Source organism: Salmo salar, chromosome 18 (genome assembly GCF_965601325.2).
Source record: "Salmo salar chromosome 18, fSalSal1, whole genome shotgun sequence".
Lineage (NCBI taxonomy): Eukaryota > Metazoa > Chordata > Actinopteri > Salmoniformes > Salmonidae > Salmo > Salmo salar.
This window is the reverse complement of record NC_138308.1, coordinates 20,047,564-20,074,664: the sequence shown is the minus strand read 5'-3', so window position 1 is coordinate 20,074,664 and position 27,101 is coordinate 20,047,564. Positions and strand designations below refer to the sequence as shown.

Below are 27,101 nucleotides of genomic sequence, written 5' to 3'. Positions count from 1 at the left end.
CGCACGAACAAAACGCCGCTATTCGGATATAACGATGGATTATTTTGGACCAAACCAACATTTGTTATTGAAGTAGCAGTCCTGGGAGTGCATTCTGACGAAGACAACAAAAGGTAATCAAACTTTTATAATAGTAAATCTGATTTTGGTGAAGGCTAAACTTGCCGGGTGTCTAAATAGCTAGCCCGTGATGGCTGGGCTATGTACTTAAAATATTGCAAAATGTGCTTTCACCAAAAAGCTATTTTAAAATCGGACATATCGAGTGCATAGAGGAGTTCTGTATCTATAATTCTTAAAATAATTGTTATGCTTTTTGTGAACGTTTATCGTGAGTAATTTAGTAAATTGTTAGCAAATTCCCCGGAAGTTTGCGGGGGGTATGCTAGTTCTGAACGTCACATGCTAATGTAAAAAGCTGTTTTTTGATATAAATATGAACTTGATTGAACAAAACATGCATGTATTGTATAACATAATGTCCTAGGTGTGTCATCTGATGAAGATCATCAAAAGTTAGTGCTGCATTTAGCTGTCTTCTGGGTTTTTGTGACATTATATGCTAGCTTGAAAATGGGTGTCTGATTATTTCTGGCTTGGTACTCTGCTGACATAATCTAATGTTTTGCTTTCGTTGTAAAGCCTTTTTGAAATCGGACAGTGTGGTTAGATAAAGGAGAGTCTTGTCTTTAAAATTCTGTGAAATAGTCATATGTTTGAAAAATTGAAGTTTTTGTATTTTTGAGGAATTTGTAATTCGCGCCACGCCTATCATTGGATATTGGAGCAGGTGTTCCGATAGCGGAACGTCTAGATGTAAGAGGTTAACATCAGAAGCCTCCTCCCTAAGTTTGTTTTATTCACTGCTTTAGCACACTACGCCAACCCTGATGTCCTAGCCGTGTCTGAATCCTGCCTTAGGAAGGCCACCAAAAATTCTGAAATTTCCATCCCCAACTACAACATTTTCTGCCAAGATAGAACTGCCAAAGGGGGTGGAGTTGCAATCTACTGCAGAGATAGCCTACAGAGTTCTGTCATGCTACCCAGGTCTGTGCCCAAACAGTTTGAGATTCTACTTTTAAAAATCCACCTTCCCATAAATAAGTCTCTCACTGTTGCCGCTTGTTATAGACCCCCCTCAGGCCTCAGCTGTGCCCTGGACACCATATGTGAATTAATTGCCCCCCATTTATCTTCAGAGTTTGTCCTGTTAGGTGACCTAAACTGGGATATGCTTAACACCCCGGCCGTCCTACAATCTAAGCTTGATGCCCTCAATCTCACACAAATTATCAATGAACCTACCAGGTGCAACCCTAAATCCGTAAACACGGGCACCCTCATAGATATCATCCTGACCAACCAGCCCTCTAAATACACCTCTGCTGTCTTCAACCAGGATCTCAGCGATCAATGCCTATTAGCTGCGTCCGTAATGGGTCCACAGTCAAACGACCACCCCTCATCACTGTCAAACGCTCCTTAAAACACTTCAGCGAGCAGGCCTTTCTAATCGACCTGGCCCGGGTATCCTGGAAGGATATTGACCTCATTCCGTCAGTAGAGGATGCCTGGTTATTCTTTAAGTGCTTTCATCACCATCTTAAATAAGCATGCCCTATTCAAAAATGTAGAACTAAGAACAGATACAGCTCTTGGTTCACTCCAGACCTGACTGCCCTTGACCAGCACAAAAACATCCTGTGGCGTAGTGCATTAGCATCGAAAAGCCCCTGCGATATGCAACTTTTCAGGGAAGTTAGGAATCCAATATACACAGGCAGTTAGGAAAGCAAAGGCTAGCTTTTTCAAACATAAATTTGCATCCTGTAGCTCAAACTCCAAAAAGTTCTGGGACACTGTAAAGTCCATGGAGAATAAAACCAACTCCTCCCAGCTGCCCACTGCACTGAGGCTAGGAAACACTGTCACCACCGATAAATCTACGATAATCGAGAATCAACAGCTCTGCACCCCCCACAGCAACTTGCCCAAGCCTCCCCCAACTCTCCTTCACCCAAATCCAGATAGCTGATGTTCTGACAGAGCTGCAAAATCTGGACCCCTACAAATCAGCTGGGCTAGACAATCTGGACCCTCTCTTTCTAAAATGATCCGCAGCAATTGTTGCAACCCCTATTACTAGCCTGTTCAACCTCACTTTCGTTATCGTCTGAGATCCCTAAAGATTGGAAAGCTGCTGCGGTCATCCCCCTCTTCAAAGGGGGTTACACTCTAGACCCAAACTATTACAGACCTATATCTATCCTACCCTGCCTTTCTAAAGTCTTCGAAAGTCAAGTTAACAAACAGATCACCAACCATTTCGAATCTGTACCTTCTCCGCTATGCAATCTGGTTTCAGAGCTGGTCATGGGTGCACCTCAGCCACTCTCAAGGTCCTAAACAATATCAAAACCGCCATCGATAAAAGACAATACTGTCCAGCCATATTCATCGACCTGGCCAAGGCTTTCAACTCTGTCAATCACCGCATTCTTCTCGGCAGACTCAACAGCCTTGGTTTCTCAAATGACTGCCTCACCTGGTTCACCAGGTTCAGTGTGTCAAATCGGAGGGCCTGTTGTCCGGACCTCTGTTAGGGTTAAATTCTCGGAACCGACTCTTTTCTCTGTATACATCAATGATGTTGCTCTTGCTGCTGGTGATTCTCTGATCCACCTCTATGCAGATGACACCCTTCTGTATACTTCTGGCCCTTCTTTGGACACTGTGTTAACAAACCTCCAGACGAGGTACATTAAGCATCTCCAATCCAAAATTAAATCTAGAATTGGCTTCTTATTTCGCAACAAAGCATCCTTCACTCATGCTACCAAACATACCCTCATAAAACTGACTATCCTACCGATCCTTGACTTCGGCGATGTCATTTACAATATAACCTCCAACACTCTACTCAGCAAATTGGATGTAGTCTATCACAGTGCCATCCATTTTGTCACCAAAGCCCAATATACTACCCATCACTGCGACCTGTATGCTCTCGTTGGTTGGCCCTTGCTTCATATTCGTCGCTAAACCCACTGGCTCCAGATCATCTATAAGTCTTTGCTAGGTAATGCCCTGCCTTATCTCAGCTCACTGGTCACCATAGCAGCACCCACCCGTTGCACGCACTCCAGCAGGTATATTTCACTGGTCACCCCCAAAGCCAACCCTTTGGCCACCTTTCCTTCCAGTTCTCTGCTGCCAATGACTGGAACAAATTGCAAAAATCACTGAAGCTGGAGACATATCTCCCTCACTAACTTTAAGCATCAGCTGTCAGAGCAGCTTACCGATCATTGCACCTGAACATAGCCATCTGTAAATAGCCCACCCAACTACCTCATCCCCATATTGTTTTTTTTTTGCTCCTTTGTACCCCAGTATCTCCACTTGCACATTCATCTTCTGTACATCTATCACTCCAGTGTTTAATTGCTAAATTGTAATTATTTCGCCACTATGGCCTATTTATTGCTTACCTCCCTAATCTTACTACATTTGCACACACTATATATTGACTTTTCTATTGTGTTATTGACTGTACATTTGTTTATCCCATGTGTAACTCTGTGTTGTTTGTGTCCCACTGCTTTGCTCTGTCTTGGCCAGGTCACAGTTGTAAATGAGAACTTGTTCTCAACTGGCATACCTGGTTAAATAAAGGTGAAATACATTTTTTTTTTTTTATGAAATCACCCGACCTCAACCCAAATGAGATGGTTTGGGATGACTTGGACTGCAGAGTGAAGGAAAAGCTGCAAAGTGCTCTGCATTTGTAGGAACTCCTTCAAGACTGTTGGAAAAACATTCCATGTGAAGTTGAGAGAATGCCAAGAGTGTGCAAAGCTGTCATCAAGGCAAAGGGTGGCAACTTTGAAGAATCTCAAATATAAAATATATTTTCATTTGTTAACACTTTTGTGGTTATTACATGATTCCATATGTGTTATTTCATAGTTTTGATGTTTTCACTATTATTCTACAATATAGAAAATAGTAAAAACAAACAAAAACCCTTGAATGAGTAGGTGTGTCCAAACTTTTGACTGGTACTGTAAATGCAAGCAAAGCATTTAGCTATTAAACTAAATAGGATGGTGTATGTTATGGATATTTTCAATTACACAGTATTGTCATGACGTGCCCTGGGGGGAGGATCATAGACCTAAACAGGGACAGTCATGTCGAGTGTGTTTCATTTGGTGATCTCATGAAGAACAGGAAACACACATAACTGTATCTCTTAAAGTGTACATTTCCCAGCTGTCAGGTTTACATCTAAATATTGTGAAACGTATGTGATTAAACATGAAACAAAGAGACCCACGGTAAGCGGGACATCTCGAATGGTTAAGAAGTCAGAGAACGCCGGGACAGAGTTCCCCCGTTGGAATAGCTACAATTCTATAGACCATTAGACCATACAACTGTAGTGTTTGGCTACACGGCTGTAAATGGTTAAACTCTGAAACTATCGATCACTACAGAATAAGAGCAAATCTTAGACGTATAATTACTAGTCTGCAGCTAGAAATTACGTATGTCTAGAACGAGTATACCGACAACCGCCGAAGCAACTATTCTATGAGATCATTTCTGAATGGTACTCTTAAGTATCCATTCTAACCACCTACCACCACGAAAGACATTGTGACTTCTAGGAAAGTTAACCAGAGACTCTGATGAACTCTGATGAACTCTACAGAATGATCAAGGATTCCAACAGAGAAGACAACAACGACATACGGGCATAAATATATAAATTGCAATTATTCTCGAATGAGCAGCATTTCATGTGCAAAAGATTAGCATTTCAATAAATATAATTATAGACTGTGTTTAGTGAATCTATTTTGTCTTTCCCGCTCTTTCTCAGTTCCCACCCCTTTCCTTTGTCTACCAAGCGGTCATATCGGCTTAGCCCTCTAGGGACTTTTCTATCATTGTTAGTAACCAATATCTATTGTTTGTTATGTAATTCTGTGTGATTATCTAGTTAGTTAGTAGATAAATAATTAAGCCAATTTATATATTGCTGATTAATTATGGAAACTAGGGTTCATGCAGATAACCAAGAATTTTAAGGCGTTTGGAATGAGAAGTGATGAGGTAATAATTCATTAGTAGAAGACTAAGTGATCAGATATTAAAATATCTGAAGAGTTATATTTGTAATCTCAACATTTTCTGTGGTGCCCCGAATTCCTAGTTAATTCATGTTTACATGATTAGTTTAATCACATAATAATTAAACCTAGAAAACTGATTTGATATAAAATAACAGTCTTCACATTTAATGATAGTCACAGACATGACAGTATAACACATTGTATTTCATGCTTAAATAAAATGGCCTAATGCAGTAACATACAGGAAGGAGGTTCCAGGGAAGTCAGAGGATTATTATTAACAATCTACATTTTCACCATTAAAGTGTATGCTCCATGTTTGGGGCACGGCATGTTTGATGCAGCTGTGTTGCAATCAAGAGGACACACCATTATCTCCCGCTGACTTGGACACAACCCCATTTGAATAATAGATCTTCAAGAATTTAATTTAAAGTGGAAGACAGGGACCCGTGCAGGTTCATTAATCTCAAAACAATGCATTTTCATACTTTCGCTTCAGTAATTTGAGAGGGACATCTTTTTGGAATATCTTGTTCATAAATTATACTGCAGATGATATTACAGAGGAGGGAGATGGAGCCTTGTTGCTTTATAATGTTAATTACACTTAAGCTTTGTGGAGAAAGTAAGGCTAGCAATGGCTTTCACTATTTCTGTCAATGGAAGATTCATGCACTTCTAGTCACTTACTCTATCAATCTAATACTTACAAAACTCACAAAGGAAAGAGGTCATGTTGAAGTAAACTTCTGCAGCTGGTGAGAAACCTTGCAAAAAAAATTCTTGCTGAAGCTTTCCTACCTATGGGTTTTTCTCCACTGAGCATTTAATCTATTTCAGACTTCACAGTGTGACCAGCCCACTGAGGGAGGGCAGAGGACTCATTTTCATTTTCATTTTACATTTTATCAGATGCTATTATCCAGAGCGACTTACATTCATCTTAACATCTTAACATAGCTAGGTGGGACAACCACATATGACAGGAATAGAAACTTCACTTTTCCTCAATAAAGTAGTCATCAGCAAAATCAGTGCTAGAAGGGGAGGAGTCAAGTGCAAGTGTTGGTTCATTGGGGTGCCAGGCCAGAGAAGAGCTTGTTAGGGGCTGAGCGGGAGCTGCCATCGCGTAGGGGTGGGAGAGCCAAGAGAACAGAGGTGGCAGTACGGAGTTCTCGGGTAGGGGTATAGGGTTTGAGCATAGCCTCAAGGTAGAGAGGGGCAGTTCCTCTTGCTGCTCCGTAGGCTATCACCATGGTCTTGTAGTGGATGCAAGCTTCGACTGGAAGCCAGCAGAGTTTGTGGAGGAGCGGGGTAACATGGGAAGGTTGGGAAGGTTGAAAACCAGGTGACTTTTATTCTAAATATCAAAAGACACTCTGCAGAACCATGCTACTGTACCAGACACGGCTGATATTGCAAATCAAATAGATTTCTATTTCAGAAGCTATGGGAAGGTACGTCGGCGGAATTCCACTTCACTATACCTTTTATGGCTCTAATAATAATGGTGATAACATTAGGATGTTATCAGTCCTATTAGGATTTTTTTTTTGCATATCCCACTCCCCGTGAGATGCTCTCAGATAGTTGGGTCACAGCCAGGGATCAGCCATTATTGGCAACGGCCCTGGAGCAATTAGGGTTAAGTGCCTTGCTCAAGGGTACATCGACACCTAGTCGGCTCAGGGATTCGAAACAGTGATCTTTCAATTAATGGCCCAACGCCCTTAACCGCAAGGCTACCTGCCACTCATATGATGATATGTTTCAAACAATAGCTATGTAATTATTTAATTAGTATTTAGATAATATACCGTTTTCTCTAATTGAGAGACCAGGCGCTTTGTGTGAGTTCTGTAGATATTGAATATATATTAAAGATAATGCCTTTCATAAGGTGTAAGCCTTGATGACTCAGAGCAGAGTTTCTAGACTCACGATATCTTAGACCTTTGACCAATATAATCAATCACAGGATCATTTTAGTACATGTGCTGAGGTTTACCAAAGGCTTTGAAATTAGCAGGGAGAAAATCAAAAGATTAATGAAAAACAGATCAATAAGCACTTCATTTGTTTTGTACTGAAGTCGAACCGATTGCAGGTTTAATTGTGTTTGATCTTTGAAAGAATACAAGAAACATGATATTTTCCACGCAAAAAGCCCCCAAAAAATTAACTGAAAAGTAATTAATGTCCTCAATCCAGTGAAAAACACCATGCTGTATGAAAAAATCCAATAGTATGACTTTTCAAGACCAGGAGTATTCTATAAGAGGTTGTGTAAGAAGTACGGTTTTACTCTATACCTGACATGGTGGATCAAACTCTGTGTTCGATAGGATGTGTCAGTGGCTGAGGTTTGGCTCCCACCGCTTGACCCCTACAGTTTCACACCCTGGACCCTTCAGCACCCATCAACCAAGTGTGAATGGAGAGAGTGAGCAAAGCTGAACACAAACACACTCATACAGTTCCCACATAGTAGAGATTTGCATTAAGCGGTTCATAAGTTACATCAAAACGTAGGTGGAGTGGGGGAATGGGATGGGAGGTTGGGGGTGGAGGTACACTTATTTTCTATTTTATTTTCCTGTTCATCTTTAATTTATTATAATTTTAACTTTGTATGTAATTTATTTCTTAGTTTTTTCTTCTACTTTTGACTGGCAGCCTATGGGTACATGTTTTGTAAACTTGTCATTTGAAATGGATAATGTACCTGTAACCCTCCCCCCCCCAACAAAAAATAACAAAACAAATAAAAATGTTGTAAAAATAAATACAGGCAGAGCCAGTACAGAGTCGATGTGCAGGTGTGTGTGTGTGTGTGTGTGTGTGTGTGTGTGTGTGTGTGTGTGTGTGTGTGTGTGTGTGTGTGTGTGTGTGTAAGGATGTATGAATGTGTGGGTAGAGTCCAGTGTGTGTGTACTGCATAGAGTAAGTGCAAGAGAGTTGGTGCAAAAAAGGGTCAATGCAGGCAGTCCGGGTATCCATTTGATTATCTATTTAGCAGTCTTGTTTAGCAGTCTTGGCTTGGGGGTAGAAGCTGTTAAGGGTCCTGTTGGTTACAGACTTGGTGCACTGGTACTGCTTGCCATGCGGTAGCAGAGAGAACAGTCTTATGGCTTGGGTGGCTGGAATCTTGGACAATCTTTTGGGCCTTCCTCTGACACTGCCTGGTATAGAGGTCCTGGATTGCAGGGAACTTGGCCCCAGTGATGTACTGGGCCCTACTCGTCACCCTCCTTAGTGCCTTGCGGTCGGGTGCCTTGCAGTTGCCGTACCAAGCGGTGATGCAGCAAGTCAAGATGCTCTCAACGTTGCAGTTGTAAACATTTTGAGGATCTGAGGGCCCATGCCAAATCTTTTCAACCTCCTGAGGGGGAAGAGACGTTGTCATGCCCTCTTCCTAACTGTGTGGGTGTGTGCGAACCATGTTAATTCCTTAGTGATGTGGACACAGATGAACTTGAAGCACTTGACCGGCTCCACTACAACCCTGTCAATGTGAATGGGGGCATGCTCGGCCCTCCATTTCCTGATGTCCACAATCAGCTCCATTGTCTTGCTGATGTTGAAAGTTTGTTGTCCTGGCACCACACTCCCAGGTCTCTAACCTCCTCCCTGTAGGCTGTCTCATTGTCGTCTGTGATCAGTCCTACCACCGTCGTGTCTTTAGAAAACTTGATGATGGTGTTGGAGTCGTACGCAACCACTCAGTCGTGGGTGAAAAGGGAGTATAGGATGGGACTAAGCACACACCCCTGAGGGGCCCCGTTTTGATGTTGATCATGGCAGATGTGTTTTTGTCTACCCTTACCACTTGGGGCGGCCTGTCAGGAATTCCAGGATCCAGTTGCAGAGAGAGAGAGGTGTTCAGTCCCAGGGTCCTGAGCTTGGTGATGAGCTAGGAGGGGACTATGTTGGTTAATGCTGAGCTGTAGTCAATGAACACCATTCTTACATAGGTATTCCTTTTGTCCAGGTGGATGAGGGCAGTGTGGAGTGCAATAGAGATTGCGTCATCTCTTGTTCTGTTGGGGCGGTATGTGAATTGGAGTGGGTCCAGGGTGTCTGGGATGATGGTGTTGATGTGAGCCATGACCAGCCTTTCAAAGTATTTCAAAGCTATAGATGTGAGTGCTCCAGGGCCACTAACCCTCCCATGTCCCTTAGATGACACTGACACACTCTATTCTAGTATTGTTCATGTTCTCATTTAAGGCAGAGGGCACAAGATCCAAGGGTGAGTTAAAAGCTAAACAACTTCATTGCAGAATGTGGCCAACCAACACCAGCTATATCGCTCGTTAAGTTTTCTGAATGCTATTATTCTATAGGGTATCGCCCTCTGCATCACATTCCCTTTCACCCCAACATCTAATGAGAGACTTTGACTTTCATTGTTACAGTAAATATGTCCACATCCATGAAAGTGGTATTGATGAGGACTTTTAGGGTCTCTATTCACGGAACCAGTGAGCATCCCGCAGGTTAAATCTGTTCGGAGAGGTAAAGCCTTCTGATTAGCTTTGTGTTGTACGTAAAGCTCTGTCACACTCTCAGTCCAGACAGCGTGTGACAACAAGACTTAAGACGTGCTCTCAACAATGCAAGCCTATTAAACATTGCTGCAGACATACAATCTTAAGGAGAATGCAGATAAAAAATAATCTCTCTCTCTCTCTCTCTCTCTCTCTCTCCCTCTCTCCCTCCCTCCCTCTCTCCCTCTCTCCCTCCCTCCCTCCCATTCAGTTGTGAGTAACTGGGAGAATTGTGTGATTATTTTCCAGACCAAAGCCTCGACTAGAGAGACCGAGGCTGCTGAAGCTGGCCTAATCTCCACTTGAGCCTTGCCACAGCTGCACCATGGATGTCAATGAGCTTCTTACCAGTGTTAAACAAATCAAAATATATTTTATATTTGAGATTCTTCAAAGTAGCCACTCTTTGCCTAGATGACAGCTTTGCACAGTCTTGGTATTCTCTCAACCAGCTTCATGAGGTAGTCACCTGGAATTTCAATTAACAGGTGTTTCTTTTTCAAAGTTAATTTGTGGAATTTATTTCCTTCTTAATGTGTTTGAGCCAATCAGTTGTATTGTGACAAGGTAGTGGTGGTATACAGAAGATAGCCCTATTTGTCACAACCCCATTCCACCTCTCCACCATAGGTGCCAGGGCCTTCAGCTGCTCGACACCCAGGCTCTGGAATGTACTCCCCCTACACATACGACATGCAGTCATCACATTCAAAAACCTCCTCAAAACACACTTCTTCAACGATGCTTATATCTTATAGGCTAGCGTCCATGATTGACTCTGTCCTACCGCCCTCTTCTGTGCCTTCCCAGTTCCCTATGTATCCATATGTGTGTCCCCTACCCAACCCCTTACCCTAAACTGGGTTCTCATCCTCTTCCCAACCCCTCCCCTTCTGTTTAATCTGGTCCTTTTATTTTAAATTGCACATTTAATTGATGCATTTGATTTTATGTACTGTACTTGATTTCATGTAGGCCTACTTTTAATGTAATATGTCCTTGAGTATCTTGAAAGGCGTTCCCCAAATAAAATGTATTAATATTATTACACAAGAGACACCCACATCAACGCACGCCTCCAAGACCCAAATCTCATTCTCATTTCCTAATGAGGACAATTGAAACCGAGGCTAAATCAGTAAGTTCAGCCCCGTTCTCAAGGGAAGTATCTAAATGCTGATTTTGCAGGCAATTTAGAAAAATAATCTCTGAGGAATGAGATCCAATAGTGAAATGAAGATGACCTATCCCTTTAATGATTACTCAGTCTGATGAGGATTAAAGCTGCAATATGTAACTTTTTGGGCAAATTCACATAGAAAGGTAAGTTATAGATCTGTCATTCTCATTGAAAGTAAATCCAAGAAGCGGTAAATCAATTCTAGGTGCATTACTTCTATGCTTTCCGTTCTGAAGTTTCATTTTTGCGTCTTTTACTTTTGTACACCAGCTTCAAACAGATGTAAAAATATATATTATGGAAAATATATTTCACAGTGGTTTAGATGGTACAATGACTCTCTACACTATGCTTGCTTGTTTTGTCACATAAACTGAAATCAACAAAAAAAAAGAAAATACATTTAAACTTTTAATCCGTATTACTTGTGTGACTACGAAACTATTAAAGTAAAGTCATTTCTTGAGACCAGATTTTCCAAGCAACTAATACAAGGGGATGCTGTTCTTGTGAAAATTTACCCCAGGATTTTCTTAGAGAGATGTAAATCCAAAATGACAATACACAGAACATTTTTAAATCTAACGTGACAATGCTCAGACACTCTGGGAGAGGCATTTGGATAATGCAGCGGGGGCTGAGAATTCATGTCAGAATCGACTTGAGAAAAATTGAAGGATGGTAAAGAGGAATTTTTCTTCCTACTTATAAAATTGCATTACAGTTGGGAATTTAAGTTGTTCGGATGAGTTCTGTATTAGAGGTTTATATAATATTGGGAATGTGAGTGAACATATTACATATGATTTAGTAATCTGTTTTGTGAGTAGATAGCTATGAAAATAAAATGAGACAAAGGTGGATGTTTTTAAATGGAAAAAGGCAAGAACCCCCACAAAGAATTTAAGTGTATGTAAATGAGGATGCAGAATGCTAGCTATACTTCACAGAAAGTCATCTTTATAGCTTATTTTTAATGAGGGTAAACAAAGAGTCAACGCAATTTAGCACAACACAGCTAATTAAACTGACTGTTTATCTCAACATAATACTGTAATCGCAGTCTTATTTACTCATCAACTGTAGGAATATGTTTCACAATACCAAAAAACCACACTAGCAACCCCACAAAGCTAATTGGGTGAACACCGAGATAAATATCAACTAGTGTTCTATCATTCCACTAAAGATTTGACGTTCCACTGAATTAGCAAGCAGATTCAAACACGAAGCCATCGAGATACATCAGATGAAAAAAAAATTGTAAAATGGAAAGTCTGGATAAATTAAATCTTTATTTGCTAATACATCACATGCACGGAGGCAAGCATGCGAGCACCTACAGTATGCACACTGTCAACACACTACCCTCTCTCTTTGCTTTCCACTTTCCATGTACCATTCTCATCTCCCCCACACGCCTCTCAATCCCTCTCTCTTCCTCTCCCTCTCTAATCCAAAGAAGTAGCAGGTGTTGGGGACTAATCCAGTCCTTTCAGCCACACTCTCTAATTACATATTGCTGGCCTTGCAATCACTTCAACAGGGCGCACGCACGCACGTACGTATGCAAGCATGCACATGCGCACACACACGCCGGCAGGTAGCCTAGCAGTCAGAGCGTTGGGCCAGTAACCGAAAGGTCTCTAGTTCAAATCCTCGAGCTGGCAAGGTCAAAAAATCGGTTGATGTGACCTTGAGCATGGCACTTAACCCTAATTGCTACAGGGTCGTCCTCTCAGGGACTTTAGGATATGCAACAAAAAAAAACATCTAATTCACACATGCATATTAATAAACACTTGTGAAATAGGGCAAATATAAGCACCAACCAAATTATTACACACACAAACACTTTCTCTGTATCACACTGGCAGTGGTAAACTGGGAATGAACATTTGCCAAATCCAAATTAAACCCTTGAATGTAAACCAATCACATCGCAGAACACATCCACACTGTAACCAACCCAGGCACATGCATACTCATGCAGGAACAAAAACGCACAAACACACACTCTGTCTCTCTCTCTTTACTCTGCTGCCAGGCATTCATGTATGCGTTTCCACCAGGGGTCTCATCGTTTGAATCACAGAGAGACGGCTCCAGAATACCAAACCGGCATCTCAGCTAGAAGAAGTTACAACCAACATAGCACTAAAACAGAAATACACAGAGCTCTCATTTTAACATAGCAACCATTCTATAATTACAGGGCCCAGTCATAATAGCTTCGTATCAATCTGAGACCCTTAAAATGGGTAATGGGCAAACAGGTGTGCACCAGAGACAAATTAACAAGATTTGCTTAATTCAAATGTGAGAATGAAATAAAACAATTGACAATTGAGAGTGTCTTAGTTCACCATCATGTGTGTGTGGATAATTAGAGAGAGAGAGAGAGAGAGAGAGAGAGAGAGAGAGAGAGAGAGAGAGAGAGAGAGAGAGAGAGAGAGAGAAATAGGATTGAAATAGCGCTGGAGAAAGGAGTAAAAACAGTCACAAGGCCCTTGCATGGGCGCTTTCACAGATTGTTGAAGCCACAAACAATATTTAAAACAATTCTGAAGCTGGTTCTGAGGTACTTTGTACCTGACATTTTCCTATGGAAGACAGCATCCTTCAGTCCTTGAATGCTTTCCTAGAAAGAGGAGACCGAGAGACTGAATTACATTTATTGTCTGGAACCCTCTGCTTTAGCTGCTTGGTTCTTCTTTTGCTATGTCAATTCCTCTAATGCAGCCTCAGTCCTGAGCCAAGTGTCTGTGTCTAGTGGTGTATTTAGCCTGTCTCGTTATCAGACTGAATCTAGTGCATTCTTATTCTTCACATTAGTTGATTGGCATCAGCTAGTTCAGGGTAACTATTCAGCAATGTAGCTCTTTGGCGATACAGCCCAAGTCTAACTACAGGGGATGCCCTGTAGAAGCCTGTTGCTGTTGCCATTGCTTTTGTGGAGAGGGAGCATTCTTCATCTTCAGCTTTCATTGTATGCATGTGTGTGCGTGCTTGCATGCACAGTACAGTGGCTTGCGAAAGTATTCACCCCCCCTTGGCATTTTTCCTATTTTGTTGCCTTACAACCTGGAATTAAAATGGATTTTGGGTGGTTTGTATCATTTGATTTACACAACATGCCTACCACTTTGAAGATGCAAAATATTTTTTCTTGTGAAACAAACAAGAAATAAGACCAAAAAAACGGAACACTTGAGCGTGCATAACTATTCACCCCTCAAAAGCCAATACTTTGTAGAGCCACCTTTTGCAGCAATTACAGCTGCAAGTCTCTTGGGGTATGTCACTATAAGCTTGGCACATCTAGCCACTGGGATTTTTGCCCATTCTTCAAGGCAAAACTGCTCCAGCTCCTTCAAGTTCGATGGGTTCCACTGGTGTACAACAATCTTTAAGTCATACCACAGATTCTCAATTGGATTGAGGTCTGGGCTTTGACTAGACCATTCCAAGACATGTAAATGTTTCCCCTTAACCTCTCTTGGGTTGGGGGCAGTATTTTCACGTCCGGATGAAAAGCGTGCCCAAAGTAAACTGCCTGTTACTCAGGCCCAGAAGCTAGGATATGCATATAATTGATAGATTTGGATAGAAAACACTCTAAAGTTTGTAAAACTGTTAAAATAATGTCTGTTAGTATAACAGAACTGATATGACAGGCGAAACCCCGAGGACAAACCATCCCAAAAAAATAAAATTCAGCCTACCACTATTTTCAATGGCTGTCACTTTTATTATAAGGCGAAGTCCTCCCAGATTGCAGTTCCTAGGGCTTCCACTAGATGTCAACAGTCTTTAGAAAGAGTTTCAGGCTGGTTTTTGGAAAAATGAGCCAGAAATTGTAGTTTTTCTAGGTGGCTCCCATTTTGGCTGTAGTGTTTCCAAGTGCGTGATTGAGAGCGCGTTCTTTGGTATTTTTCTCCGGTAAAGACAATAACGATTCTCTGTCTTAAATTTGATCATTTATTTACATATTAGGGTATCTAAGGTTTGATTATAAACGTTGTTTGACTTGTTTGGAAAAGTTTATTAGTAATGTTTGGGATTAATTTTGTATGCATTTTGATGGAAGGAAACTGGGTGGATTATTGACTGAAGCATGCCAGCTAAACTGAGTTTTTATGGATATAAAGAAGGACATTATAGAAGAAAAGGACAATTTGTGATGTAACTGGGACCTTTTGGAGTGCCAACAGAAGAAGATCATCAAAGGTAAGGCATTTATTATATCGCTATTTCTGACTTTAGTGTCGCACCTGCCTGGTTGAAATATGTTTTTCATGGTTTTGTATGCGGGGGCGCTGTCCTCAGATAATCGCATGGTGTGCTTTCGCCGTAAAGCCTTTTTGAAATCTGACACAGCGGCTTCATTAACAAGAAGTGAAGCTTTATTTTGATGTAATACACTTGTGATTTTATGATTAAATATTTATAATTCTGTAGTTTGAATTTCGCGCTCTGCAATTTCACCGGATGTTGGCCAGGTGGGACGCTACTGTCCCACCTAGCATGATGCTGCCACCACCATGCTTCTTCATGTGGTGATGCTTTTCTCAGGGTGATGAGAGGTGTTGGGTTTGTGCCAGACATAGCATTATCCTTGATGGCCAAAACGCTACATTTTAGTCTCATCTGACCAGAGTACCTTCTTCCATATGTTTGGGGAGTCTCCCACATGCCTTTTGGCGAACACCAAACATATTTGCTTATTTTTTTCTTTAAGCAATTGATTTTTCTGGCCACTCTTCCATAAAGCCCAGCTCTGTGGAGTGTACGGCTTAAAGTGGTCTTATGGACAGATACTCCAAACTCCGCTGTGAAGCTTTGCAGCTCCTTCACGGTTATCTTTGGTCTCTTTGTTGCCTCTCTGAATAATACCATCCTTACCAGGCTGTGAGTTTTGGTGAGCGGCCCTCTCTTTGCAGGTTTGTTGTGGTGCCATATTCTTTCCATTTTTTAATAATGGATTTAATGGTGCTCAGTGGGATGTTCAAAGTTTTAGATATGTTTTTATAACCTAACCCTGATCTGTACTAACACTGATCTGTACAAAACTTTGTCCCTGACCTGTTTGGAGACCTCCTTGATCTTCATAGTACCACTTGCTTGGTGGTGCCCCTTGCTTAGTGGTGTTGCAGACTCTGGGGCCTTACAGAACAGGTGTATATATACTGAGATCATGTGACACGTAGATTACGCACAGGTGGACTTTATTTAACAAATTATGTGACTTCTGAAGATAGTTGGTTGCACCAGATCTTATTTAGGGGCTTCATAGCAAAAGGGGTGAATACATATGCATGCACCACTTTTCCGATTTTGACTATTTTGTGTATGTCCATCACATGAAATCCAAATAAAAATCTATTTAAATTACAGATTGTAATGCAACAAAATAGGAAAAAATGCCAAGGGGGATGAATACTTTTTCAAGGCACTGTGTGTGTGTATTTTTTAATCAGGGTAGCGATATCTTAATCATGAAGGGAAGTGATATTTGTGACTTAAATACAGAGTATATCAAACACCGTCCCCCTCCCTTTTGCCCTCAGAACATCCTCAATTCGTCAGGGCATGAACAGAATCTGAAACAGCATTGGTCACTTGCACTTGTCGGGGCATGGACTCTACAAGGTGTCGAAAGTGTTCCACAGGGATGCTGTTTTAGGTTGACTCCAATGCTTCCCAATGCTTTGGGTGGTGGACCATTCTTGATACACATGGGAAACTGTTAAGCGTGAAAAACCCAGCAGGGTTGCAGTTCTTGACACAAATCGGTGCGCCTGGCAACTACTACCATACCCTGTTCAAAGGAATTTAAATATTTTGTCTTGTCCATTCACCCTCTGAATGGCACACATACACAATCCATGTCTCAATGGTCTCAAGGCTTAAAAATCCTTCTTAACCTGTCTCCTCCCCTTCATCTACACTGACTGAAGTGGATTTAACAAGTGACATCAATAAGCGATCATAGCTTTCACCTGGATTCACCTAGTCATTCTATGACATGGAAAGAGCAGGTGTTCTTAACATTTTGTATAATCAGTGTATGTCATTCATATGGATAGTCCTACTTTATCAGTCTTCCAAGTGATCTCACCGCGACTTATGCTCGCCCACAGCACATACTGTATAAAATGCTCCTTTCTAATAAAACCCTTCATCTACACTGCTCAATATTTCCGTGAGAGGAATGGGCAGCCTTTCACACGTTCCTAGCTTCAACTGATATAAATCATGCATTTGTATAGAAAAGATAAACACCAGGAACCAGACCCTTAGTTTACAGGCACCTTGATCTGCTTCTTCCATTCTGTCCCTCCCATCTCGCTCACGTCCACTCTCTTTTTATAGCTCATTCTCTCTCTCTCTTAATCTCTTTTTCTATGCCTTTATCTCTATACTGCTCATGCCATCTCTTTCACTTAATCTCTTTACCTCTCACTCGCTTTTCTTTCTCTCTTCTAAGACAATCTGTATTATTCTCTCGTTCTCTCACACACTTTCTCTCTTTTTCTGTCTTCTCACTCTCCTTCTCGCCGTCCTTTCTCTCGCTCTCCAACGTCCTCTCTCTACCTCCACTCACTTCTGTAATGCTCTCTCTCTAGTTCAGTTCCCGTCTCTCTCTGCACCTGCAGACAGCCCATATCCTTTATCCCCCAGATAGAAATCTCTTCAATCCGATTAACTGCAGTTGAAACCTGTGAAAAAAACACATTTGCTTTCTCATACATTGAACCAGCAAAAAAGCCAAAACAAAACAAGCTTTGTCTTTACGATAGAAATCAGCTTTAAATGGTGAAGTGATACTTTGAATGTTTCTGGCACCTGTCAGAGTGACTGCACAACAAACATTTTGGATAAATTAAACATGCTATGTTCCATCTGAGTGAGCAGTCATATCCCCCTGTGAGCCCTTGGCATTCTCAGACTGCACAGAGTTCCCAGTAGGCAGACATGGTGAGCTGCAATGAGAAAAGCATGTCTAGAATCAAGCTAAGCCTGAACCTAAACAATAATAAGCAAGTGCTTTGTTTAGTCATCTATATAGCAATGTATCACTCTGTCCTCCTAGCCATCTTTTACATTGCTCAACCTATCTCCCTATCCATCTCTTCACCCTTCTATCAGTATATCCCCAGCTGACCAATAAGTCCTCATCAATCAATCTTGGAATTGTATAGATAATATACATGAGGATCATTTGAATACAGGCATCATATTGCTTCCCTTTAAGTCATACTGTAATATGCAATCCTCATCTTCTTCTCTCAGTAAAGTCAATACAATCCTTCCCGTTGCATTATCCCATTCAATACACCAATGATGGTACGATTGACAATGGAAATTGACGTCAAAATTTGGGTCCATTTCTTCCTTAGCAACAACATGAAAAAACAATGAGGCCAAGCTATTCAGACCTCTCTTTGATCACTAAGCAGTAAAGAAAGTGACATGAATCAATATTGTTTTCTGTTCTTTCCTTGGCTCACCATAATGCTACAGCACACAATACCAATGAATGGCCATTCAAATTGCGAAAAAAGCACTCTCACATCTGAGTTTTGTTGCATTACTTCAAAGAAAAGAGAAACCTGCACACTGCTCTCGCTTGTTTCACTTTTTTATTAAAGCTTACGTGTATTCCTATTGGCCTTCATCAGAGCTTTTTTTCAAAGCTCTGACAAAAGCAGGGAGGCCCACACTTAAGCTGTGCACTTATCAATCCGTATACGGTTTGGTCATTGATAAGTGCCTAAATTGGAAAGCAGTGGCTGTACAGTAACGGGCTATACAAGCCGAGAGAGCTCTGGGTCTCCGCTTCACAGCGCTGTATGGGATTCAACTGACAGACGCTCTAAGTGTGAGCACCAAGCGCAACTAGAAGGTGCGCCATCCGTCCCGCTAATTGGCTTGCGCAACAAGATGCCCCCATCCCTCCCTCCCATTGGCTACTTCTGCTAACGTTTTGTCGCCTGAGAGACGGGAATGCTGTAAATCAAGAGGACTTGATGTGTTCAGAAAGATGAGACATTGAGGATTATAATAAATACAGTTTCGTTGTAATGCTAGCAAACCACACACCCTTGCAAGCAAACCACACACACGCACAAATATTATAAAACTCATGTCATTTACAGTATCAATGTTTATGATAGGCTCATTCTACTCTGAACAATTGGTTAATGACGCCATGTCATACTTGTAATTGTACAGCAAACATACCAATGTTTGTCTATTGTGAAGAAAATTGCCTACAGAACAAGTACCTGAAGGCGCTCATGGATCCATTCTTTGCACACCAAAATTACAATCCGTTTCTCCGAAGTGCCTTGTGAAAGCCTAACACTGTGTCGTGACATGACTTTCATTCATTTCCTTGAGTCATATCACCAGTTAGACATCTACTCAAACCCTTGTCCTTTTTTTCTTATGTTGGACATCCCCACATTTTCTATTTATATTCTTATGTTGTTACTCAATGTATCAAGAGTCTGATTTCGGTATTGACAAATGCTGCGAAAAGTACAGAAAATGTAAAATGCTCAAAATGTGTCCTCACTTTATTTAACTAATTAATGAAATTAGACCGAAAGGTTAAATAAAAATGTAAAATAAAAATTGTATCTGATGACTTATTTATTTAATCCATTAACTATGTTTAATTGTTTAATTGTTTAATTGTTTTAATTGTTTAAATTAATCATGTAACAATTATCTCATTAAGAATTTGGGCCACCACGGAAGAGGTTATTTAACGAGTTGCCATCTCCTGAATTAAACACTAGAAGATTTAAAATTAAATAACAGTCACTTATTAATCATTACCTCATATCAATCTCATAATCTGAACGGTCACAACCTTCTTGGATCAGCAACAACCCCATCCGCAAGCATTATTCCGTAGTACACAAATTGGTTTAATTATGTATTTACTAGCTAACTAAATAATAACACAGAATACACATACACACTTCCATGAGACAAAGGTCCCTAGTAGACTGACAAGATATGACAGCTTGTTACACATATGGAGAGGGGGTGGGGGAAAAGAGAGAAAGGGACATTTATCGTGGATACATTCTAGGACTGTCCTCACATTACTCATATACCTTGCACACAAACTGCCGCCCGTTTGGAATAAGAAGTAATAAAGGTATTTACGTGTTGAATGCCATTTGCCGTTTCTCTGTCGGGACGAGCCCTCCTTTGGAAGAATGTTGGTTTGGTGAGCCTTTTCTGTGGGTCACTTGTATATGCTTTGATTATCCACAGAGGTCACAATGTCCTAATTCTTAGTTGTCCGGTCTCCAATGGGCTGTTTCCTAAGAACAGCTACTTAGCCTTATCAGTGATTGTCTGAGAGGGGAATTACTTTCTCCTCTTCCTCGGGTAGATAGTAAATTTCCAAACGACTTTACATGCACAGCTGCAGACTGGCGGTGTCCTGGTCTAGTCTGGTGAGTTTATCTTCACCTCGTGTTGAGGTTAAGTTCTAACCATTTCAAATGTGTGGACCACGATCTCACGTCTTTCTGGTCTGATGTTAATTTCTCTTCCAATACTTTTAAGCACTCGAAAAGGGCGGTTCCATCACACTGACACACTTTTCTGACCTCACTCGGGATGTGGCTAGTTACTGTGCAAGGTATTCTCAAAAACAACTATCTTATTAAAAAACAAAAATCACATTCCTAGCTTAACACAAATACTTTCATCATTTTTCACATTGTCTACACCAGGTATTGGATGGAGACCTCATTCCTGTAGTGTAAATACTTTTCAAGTTGCAGTATTTCCTTTATAACCTTACTAAAGACATTACAAAATGAAAAACAATATGACATGATTATTCTTTAGGTCCCCACTGACCATTCCCTACATTCTGATGTTAGGAATTTTGTCCCAGTGTTCACTTTTTTTTTCTTTTTTTTTTGGCCAGAAAAAGTATTTTGGAGACAAAGACATTCCTTTGGTTGATACTAAGAAGCAAGAGAGTTCTCTGCTGCATAACATTTACGACCGGTTGTGAGGTGTCAAAAAGCACCCCCAGCGCCCTCTCCCTCTCCCAATGGCCAGAGAAGGTCTGGCCATTGTCAACCATTGCCCAGCTGATCTGAGCCACTGGATCCTCACATGTAGTGATCACAACTGTAAGATCAAAATTGGATAACTTAGCTAGTCATGCTGGCAATAGAATAAGCTTTCAAATTATGCCCTCTTGACCCAGATTGTGATTTATAATGGACCGTTTTTGGATTGCGTAACCAACAACAGTAATTGTCTGAAGGTGAGGATGCAGGGCTGTATTCCAAACAAAATAATACAAGTGTTCTTGCTTTAGTTCCTTAAATTGCAAAGCTAGGAGAGCTCAAAAAAGCACCTAATAGTTGAAAGCTCTTTCCTTGAGTCATATCACAAGTTAGACAGCTACTCAAACTCTTGTCCTTTTTTTCTTGTCTTATGTTACACATACCCCACATTTTCCATTTATATTCTTATTATGTTACTCAATCTATCAAGAGTCAGATTTCGGTATTGACAAATGCTGCGAAAAGTACAGAACATTTTAAATGTACAAAATGTGTCCTCACTTTCGGTTTCCTTTCAATTTCTACTATAGTTGTGCATATGCTTCTCATATTTCTTCTGTTTGAAACATTAGAACTGGGCCCTACTGTCACGACTTCCCCTGAAGGTGGCTCCTCTCCCTGTTCGGGCGGCGCTCGGCGGTCGTCGTCGCCGGTCAACTAGCTGCCACCGATCCTTTTTTCCTTTTCGTTTGGTTTTGTCTGTCTTGTGTGTCACCTGTGTCTAGTTTAGGTCATTCGTGGGGTATTTATTCTCGCCCTACCTGTTTGTTGTCGTGCGGGATTGTTTGTTATCTGTCGTTGGTTTGGGTTGCGTTTATTTTTGTTCGGTTAAGTCTTATGTATTTTTCTGGACTGTGTTCCAGAACATGTCGTTGGGCTACTGTTGGTCCTGTGCCCATTCTATGGTTGGACTCGTGAATAAATGCCTTATCTATATTTTTACTCTCCTGCGCCTGACTTCACACCCACCTCTCCTAGGGAGCTGTTGACACCTACATGCATATAGGCCAATTCCCACGAGTGTAACGGGTTAATAAAACTAAGTTATATGAGCAAGAGCAGTGTGCAGGCTACTCTGTTTTTCAATGAACGGCCATTGAAATAATTTTTTGAAAATATCATTTCAGCAACTGATTCAAGTCTTCTATCACAAGGCTTATGATGTATTCATCCCTCAAGTGATGCAAAAGCCATTCTAAAACAGGGACATTTCTTGGAAACCTACAGACAAAGCAAATGGTGAAGGACTGATGATTATTCTGTTTGTTTTTCTGGTGACTGACGTAAACTAATATAAAAGGGAATGCAGGGGAGATGGAATCTTATTATATGTAATTTGTAATGCATGTGTGTGACAGGAGGAAGAAATTGACCACATTTAGATGGATAATTGCTTTGGTCAATAATGACTGGTTGCCTGTTTAACATTCCATTATAGGAACACCAGGCCTGGACACTTTCATCACATCCAGATAAATAAAAGGACAGGGGCCATATCCCAGGTAAATTAGTGTTTTATGAGGGGGGATAAAGCCCAAATCTCTCAGACATGGCGAATCAGAGTAGTACACATTGATACAGGGACGAGAGGGGCTTTCTAACGCAGGTCTGACTGCATTTCAGTCTAACACATTCCCTAGACAATCCATCATGGCCATATCACAGAAACTCATATGGAGAGGTAGGGCTGGGAAGGACATGTATAGAGAGGTAGGGCTGGGAAGGACATGTATGGAGAGGTAGGGCTGGGAAGGACATGTATGGAGAGGTAGGGCTGGGAAGGATATGTTTGGAGAGGTAGGGCTGGGAAGGACATGTATGGAGAGGTAGGGCTGGGAAGGATATGTATGGAGAGGTAGGGCTGGGAAGGACATGTATGGAGAGGTAGGGCTGGGAAGGACATGTATGGAGAGGTAGGGCTGGGAAGGATATGTTTGGAGAGGTAGGGCTGGGAAGGACATGTATGGAGAGGTAGGGCTGGGAAGGATATGTTTGGAGAGGTAGGGCTGGGAAGGACATGTATGGAGAGGTAGGGCTGGGAAGGATATGTTTGGAGAGGTAGGGCTGGGAAGGACATGTATGAAGTAGTAGGGCTGGGAAGGACATGTATGGAGAGGTAGGACTGGGAAGGACATTTATGAAATAGTAGGGCTGGGAAGGACATGCATGGAGGGGTAGGGCTGGGAAGAACATGTATGAAGTAGTAGGGCTGGGAAGGACATGTATGGAAAGGCAGGCCTGGGAAGGACATGTAGGGAGAGGTAGGGCTGGGAAGTACATGTATAGAGAGGTAGGGCTGGGAAGGACATGTATGGAGAGGTAGGGCTGGGAAGGACATGTATAGAGAGGTAGGGCTGGGAAAGACATGTATGGAGAGGTAGGGCTGGGAAGGACATGTATAGAGAGGTAGGGCTGGGAAGGACATGTATGGAGAGGTAGGGCTGGGAAGGACATGTATGGAGAGGTAGGGCTGGGAAGGACATGTATAGAGAGGTAGGGCTGGGAAGGACATGTATGGAGAGGTAGGGCTGGGAAGGACATGTATGGAGAGGTAGGGCTGGGAAGGACATGTATGGAGAGGTAGGGCTGGGAAGGACATGTATGGAGAGGTAGGGCTGGGAAGGACATGTATAGAGAGGTAGGGCTGGGAAAGACATGTATGGAGAGGTAGGGCTGGGAAAGACATGTATGGAGAGGTATGTATGGAGAGGTAGGGCTGGGAAAGACATGTATAGAGAGGTAGGGCTGGGAAAGACATGTATGGAGAGGTAGGGCTGTGACATCCATTATAAGGGTCTGGTTGTTGAGCGGTTTGTCTTTTGAAAAGCCCCACCCAAAACTGACAAACAACAGCTCTCAATTTCGAAAAATCATACCCAGAACAAAACAACAGCAAAGCAGAAACAGAGACGCACAAGCACAGGCAAATGGAGTTGAGCTCGTGCGCTCACACACACACCTGTGAGAGGCAACTCCAGTATGATGTGACAGCCCAGTGAAGCGCGTGTGAAATAATAAACTCACTGTATAAACAGACCCAGAAAAGCATGCTCACTGAAAACTGCTCATTAAATGTTGTTAACCTGCAGAGCTTATTCCTGCAGGGAGCCACTTTGAGGCAGGTCCACCTGTTTCTCAGCTGGAAGTTACTTCACTCTCAACCACATTCCTTTTACCAGTTGAAAAAAAAACACATAAAATGAATCCGCACGGTGCAACATCTCACCTCACCAGCAAAAACTATATTAGCAGTGGAGGGGGAGGAAGAGGAGGAAGAGGAAGAGAGGCAAAAGGTGGAGGAAGATAATAATGAGGAAACTGAAGAAGGATTTCAGCACACTTGACCCCAACAACTGGTGCACATCTGTTTAGCGACATCCCTGAGTCCTTGAACACACTCAGAGCTGTAGCCGTCACCAGTTGCACACAGCCATGCATAGCCGTGCCGTCCTCGGTTGAGAGCGGTCTATACACTAATGGAGCCCCACACCGCACCACCACGAGAAACACCATCTGTACCAAGCACACACGTCCCCTGCCTGGGGAGACCAACACACACACACAACAACAACAAGTGCCTGTAACAAGTTGATTTTCCTCGAGCTAATTAGTTAAATAGAAAGTATAGTGCTACAGGTAACTGAAGTCTTTAAGCTAGATGTGTTCTCAACAGGAGCACAAAGGCTCCTAGCCTTGTGGGTAGAGGTTTGATTGGGCACCCAGTAGCATACCAGTCGACTCTTAACTTAGAAATCCAAGTACCGGTACTTCAACTCTGTGTTGTAATGTATGTTATGGTCTATATTGAACAGCGGGTACTGTACAGAGAAAACAAAAAGGAAGTACATACCATTGGGGCTCTCTTCATCGATGGTCACTATGGTAGCAGGTGGGCCTGACCTAGACAGTTTACATTCTGTATGCGGAGAGAGAATGCAATAAAACACATTAATACCACAAAGAGCCTTATGTTATACGCTGACATAAAATGGCATAACTGATTATGAATGGTTGCATCATTTCTATGACTGTTGAAGAACATTGATGGGTTGAATGACACTGACACAAAAGCACAGTGATGACCAAATCATTATAATACATGATGACAATATATGACAACCATGTTGGGGACAACATGAGCACAGTGTCCAGTACAGGAGATGCACAGATGGGAATTACTGAGAGTACAAAGAGAGAATTGCACTTCAGTGATGACTGTATGACAGAGAAAGACAGGAGAAAGGTATTGAGAAGGGTTGCAAAGGGAGGGTATATTACTGAAAAAAGTTTGCCAGTAAACTACCAGAATTTTGGTAGTCAAGGATTTTATGTAATTAACCACAAGACATCTAGTGGCCTTTTTGGTCTGTAATTATCTCTGGCCCTCTCTGTGGCCTTATCACAAATCAAATATATAAAATAATTAAATAACATGATAAAAAATAATACAATGACATTAACATAAACCATCAACATAGTGAATACCATTGTTGTTTAATATATACATATGTTTTTGTTATTCAAGTATAAATTACCAAAGTTACCATAGATTGACACAGGTAAACTGTTTATTAGCTTTGTTAAATTACCGGTAGCTTTGCAACCCTAGTTGAGAGTCAATATACACTTAATGCTGAGAGAGAGAGAGAGAGAGAGAGAGAGAGAGAAAGAGAGAGAGAAAGAGAGAGAGAAAGAGAGAGAGAAAGAGAGAGAGAAAGAGAGAGAGAGAGAAGAGAGAGAGAGAGAGAGAGAGAGAGAGAGAGAGAGAGAGAGAGAGAGAGAGAGAAAAAGTGAAGGTCTACCCTCTTACCCTCATACTGCCAGTCTTTAGAGGTCAGGGTTAGTGGTGCCATAGAAGGAAAGCAGAAAAGAATCATGGGAGAAAAGAATAACATGATGGTTTAGAGGAGAGGTTTGATGTTAGAGGAGAGAGAGAAAAAAACAGGAGAGGAAAGGGGGGAGTGGAGTGAAGGAATAGAGAGTCAGTGAATCAAAATAACATCTCTATAAAAGACACTAGATCTCAGTTTAAGCAATATTTAGATGGACGTCATTTGGCATGGGAGTAGGAAACAAGATACATCCACCACAACATAGTTAGCCTTTTTTCTTGTAGTTTGGAAATGATAACTGTAGTTTGGAAATAATTACATATTTTACCATATATTACTTAAAGGGGCAATCTGAAATTGTTGCATACATTTTCTGACTTAAAAACTCATGATAAGTGTTTGTTTTGAACGTAATTACTTAAGTGAACTCTTCAGAGGCATGCACTTAAAGGCACATACATACAGAAACAATAACCAAGCATAATTTCCTCAAGCTATACCTTACTGACATTAGCAATACTTAGATGGTACTGTACTGTCTTTCTCCAAGAAAATCATTTCCCACTTAATTACTTAATAGCACACTGTTTAGAGGCACATATGATGAATGATCTCCATGAACCTATGCACCTTACTGGCATCCAAGACTTTATAAAGGCACATATTATGGCCCAAGTCCATGAACCTACAGTATGTACCTTACTGACATCAGCAGTGACATTCTTAGAGATGCTGAGTGACCAGGTTCAAGGATAATGTTTACTGGACATGGAGAACAAGTTGACTCTGACCGTAACTCATTCAGCAACTAGTGTCCCTGTCTAAGGCATGTTGATGAACACATGTGATCTGCTGTTCAGCCCTGGTGTCTCCTTACAATACGTCTGTGTGTCATCAGAGAGGGACAGAGAAAATAACCCCCTCTAAGGTTCCTCAATGGCAGTCTGTTGCTTAACTCCTCTTACGCAACTAAACACCTGTCGCTAGGTGCGAACGGGCCGATCGTTTTCCCATCAAATATTCATGCCCACGAGCCCTTCCAGTAATGTGAAGGTTTAAAGTGCACATGAATCAGTAATACAACTGCAGGCTTGAATTCGCTGTTATATTAATTTGGGGTTTTTCTCTAGCACAGCTACGCATGATAATTTGTGATTCAATGGCAATAAGGGGGCCACAATATTTGAAAGTTCAGTTGTTTCATGAAATTGGGTATTCATTACATCCAGTTTGTGTCCATTTTTGACTTCAGGCGGATGCACATTCATTTGAAATGA

At 41.5% G+C, this 27,101-nt stretch overlaps 1 protein-coding gene across 1 annotated transcript in view; it reads right to left on the bottom strand.

The window, feature by feature from the left end:
• Window positions 1–27,101, bottom strand: part of LOC106577001 (protocadherin-15) — a 263,912-nt gene that overhangs the window by 185,662 nt on the left and 51,149 nt on the right. The window contains exons 3-4 of the mRNA XM_082964779.1: window positions 25,803–25,817; window positions 24,843–24,908 (exon numbers count right to left, since the gene is read on the bottom strand). Of these exons, the coding sequence (XP_082820905.1) occupies window positions 24,843–24,908; window positions 25,803–25,817 (81 nt within the window). The remainder of the gene's footprint in view (window positions 1–24,842; window positions 24,909–25,802; window positions 25,818–27,101) is intronic.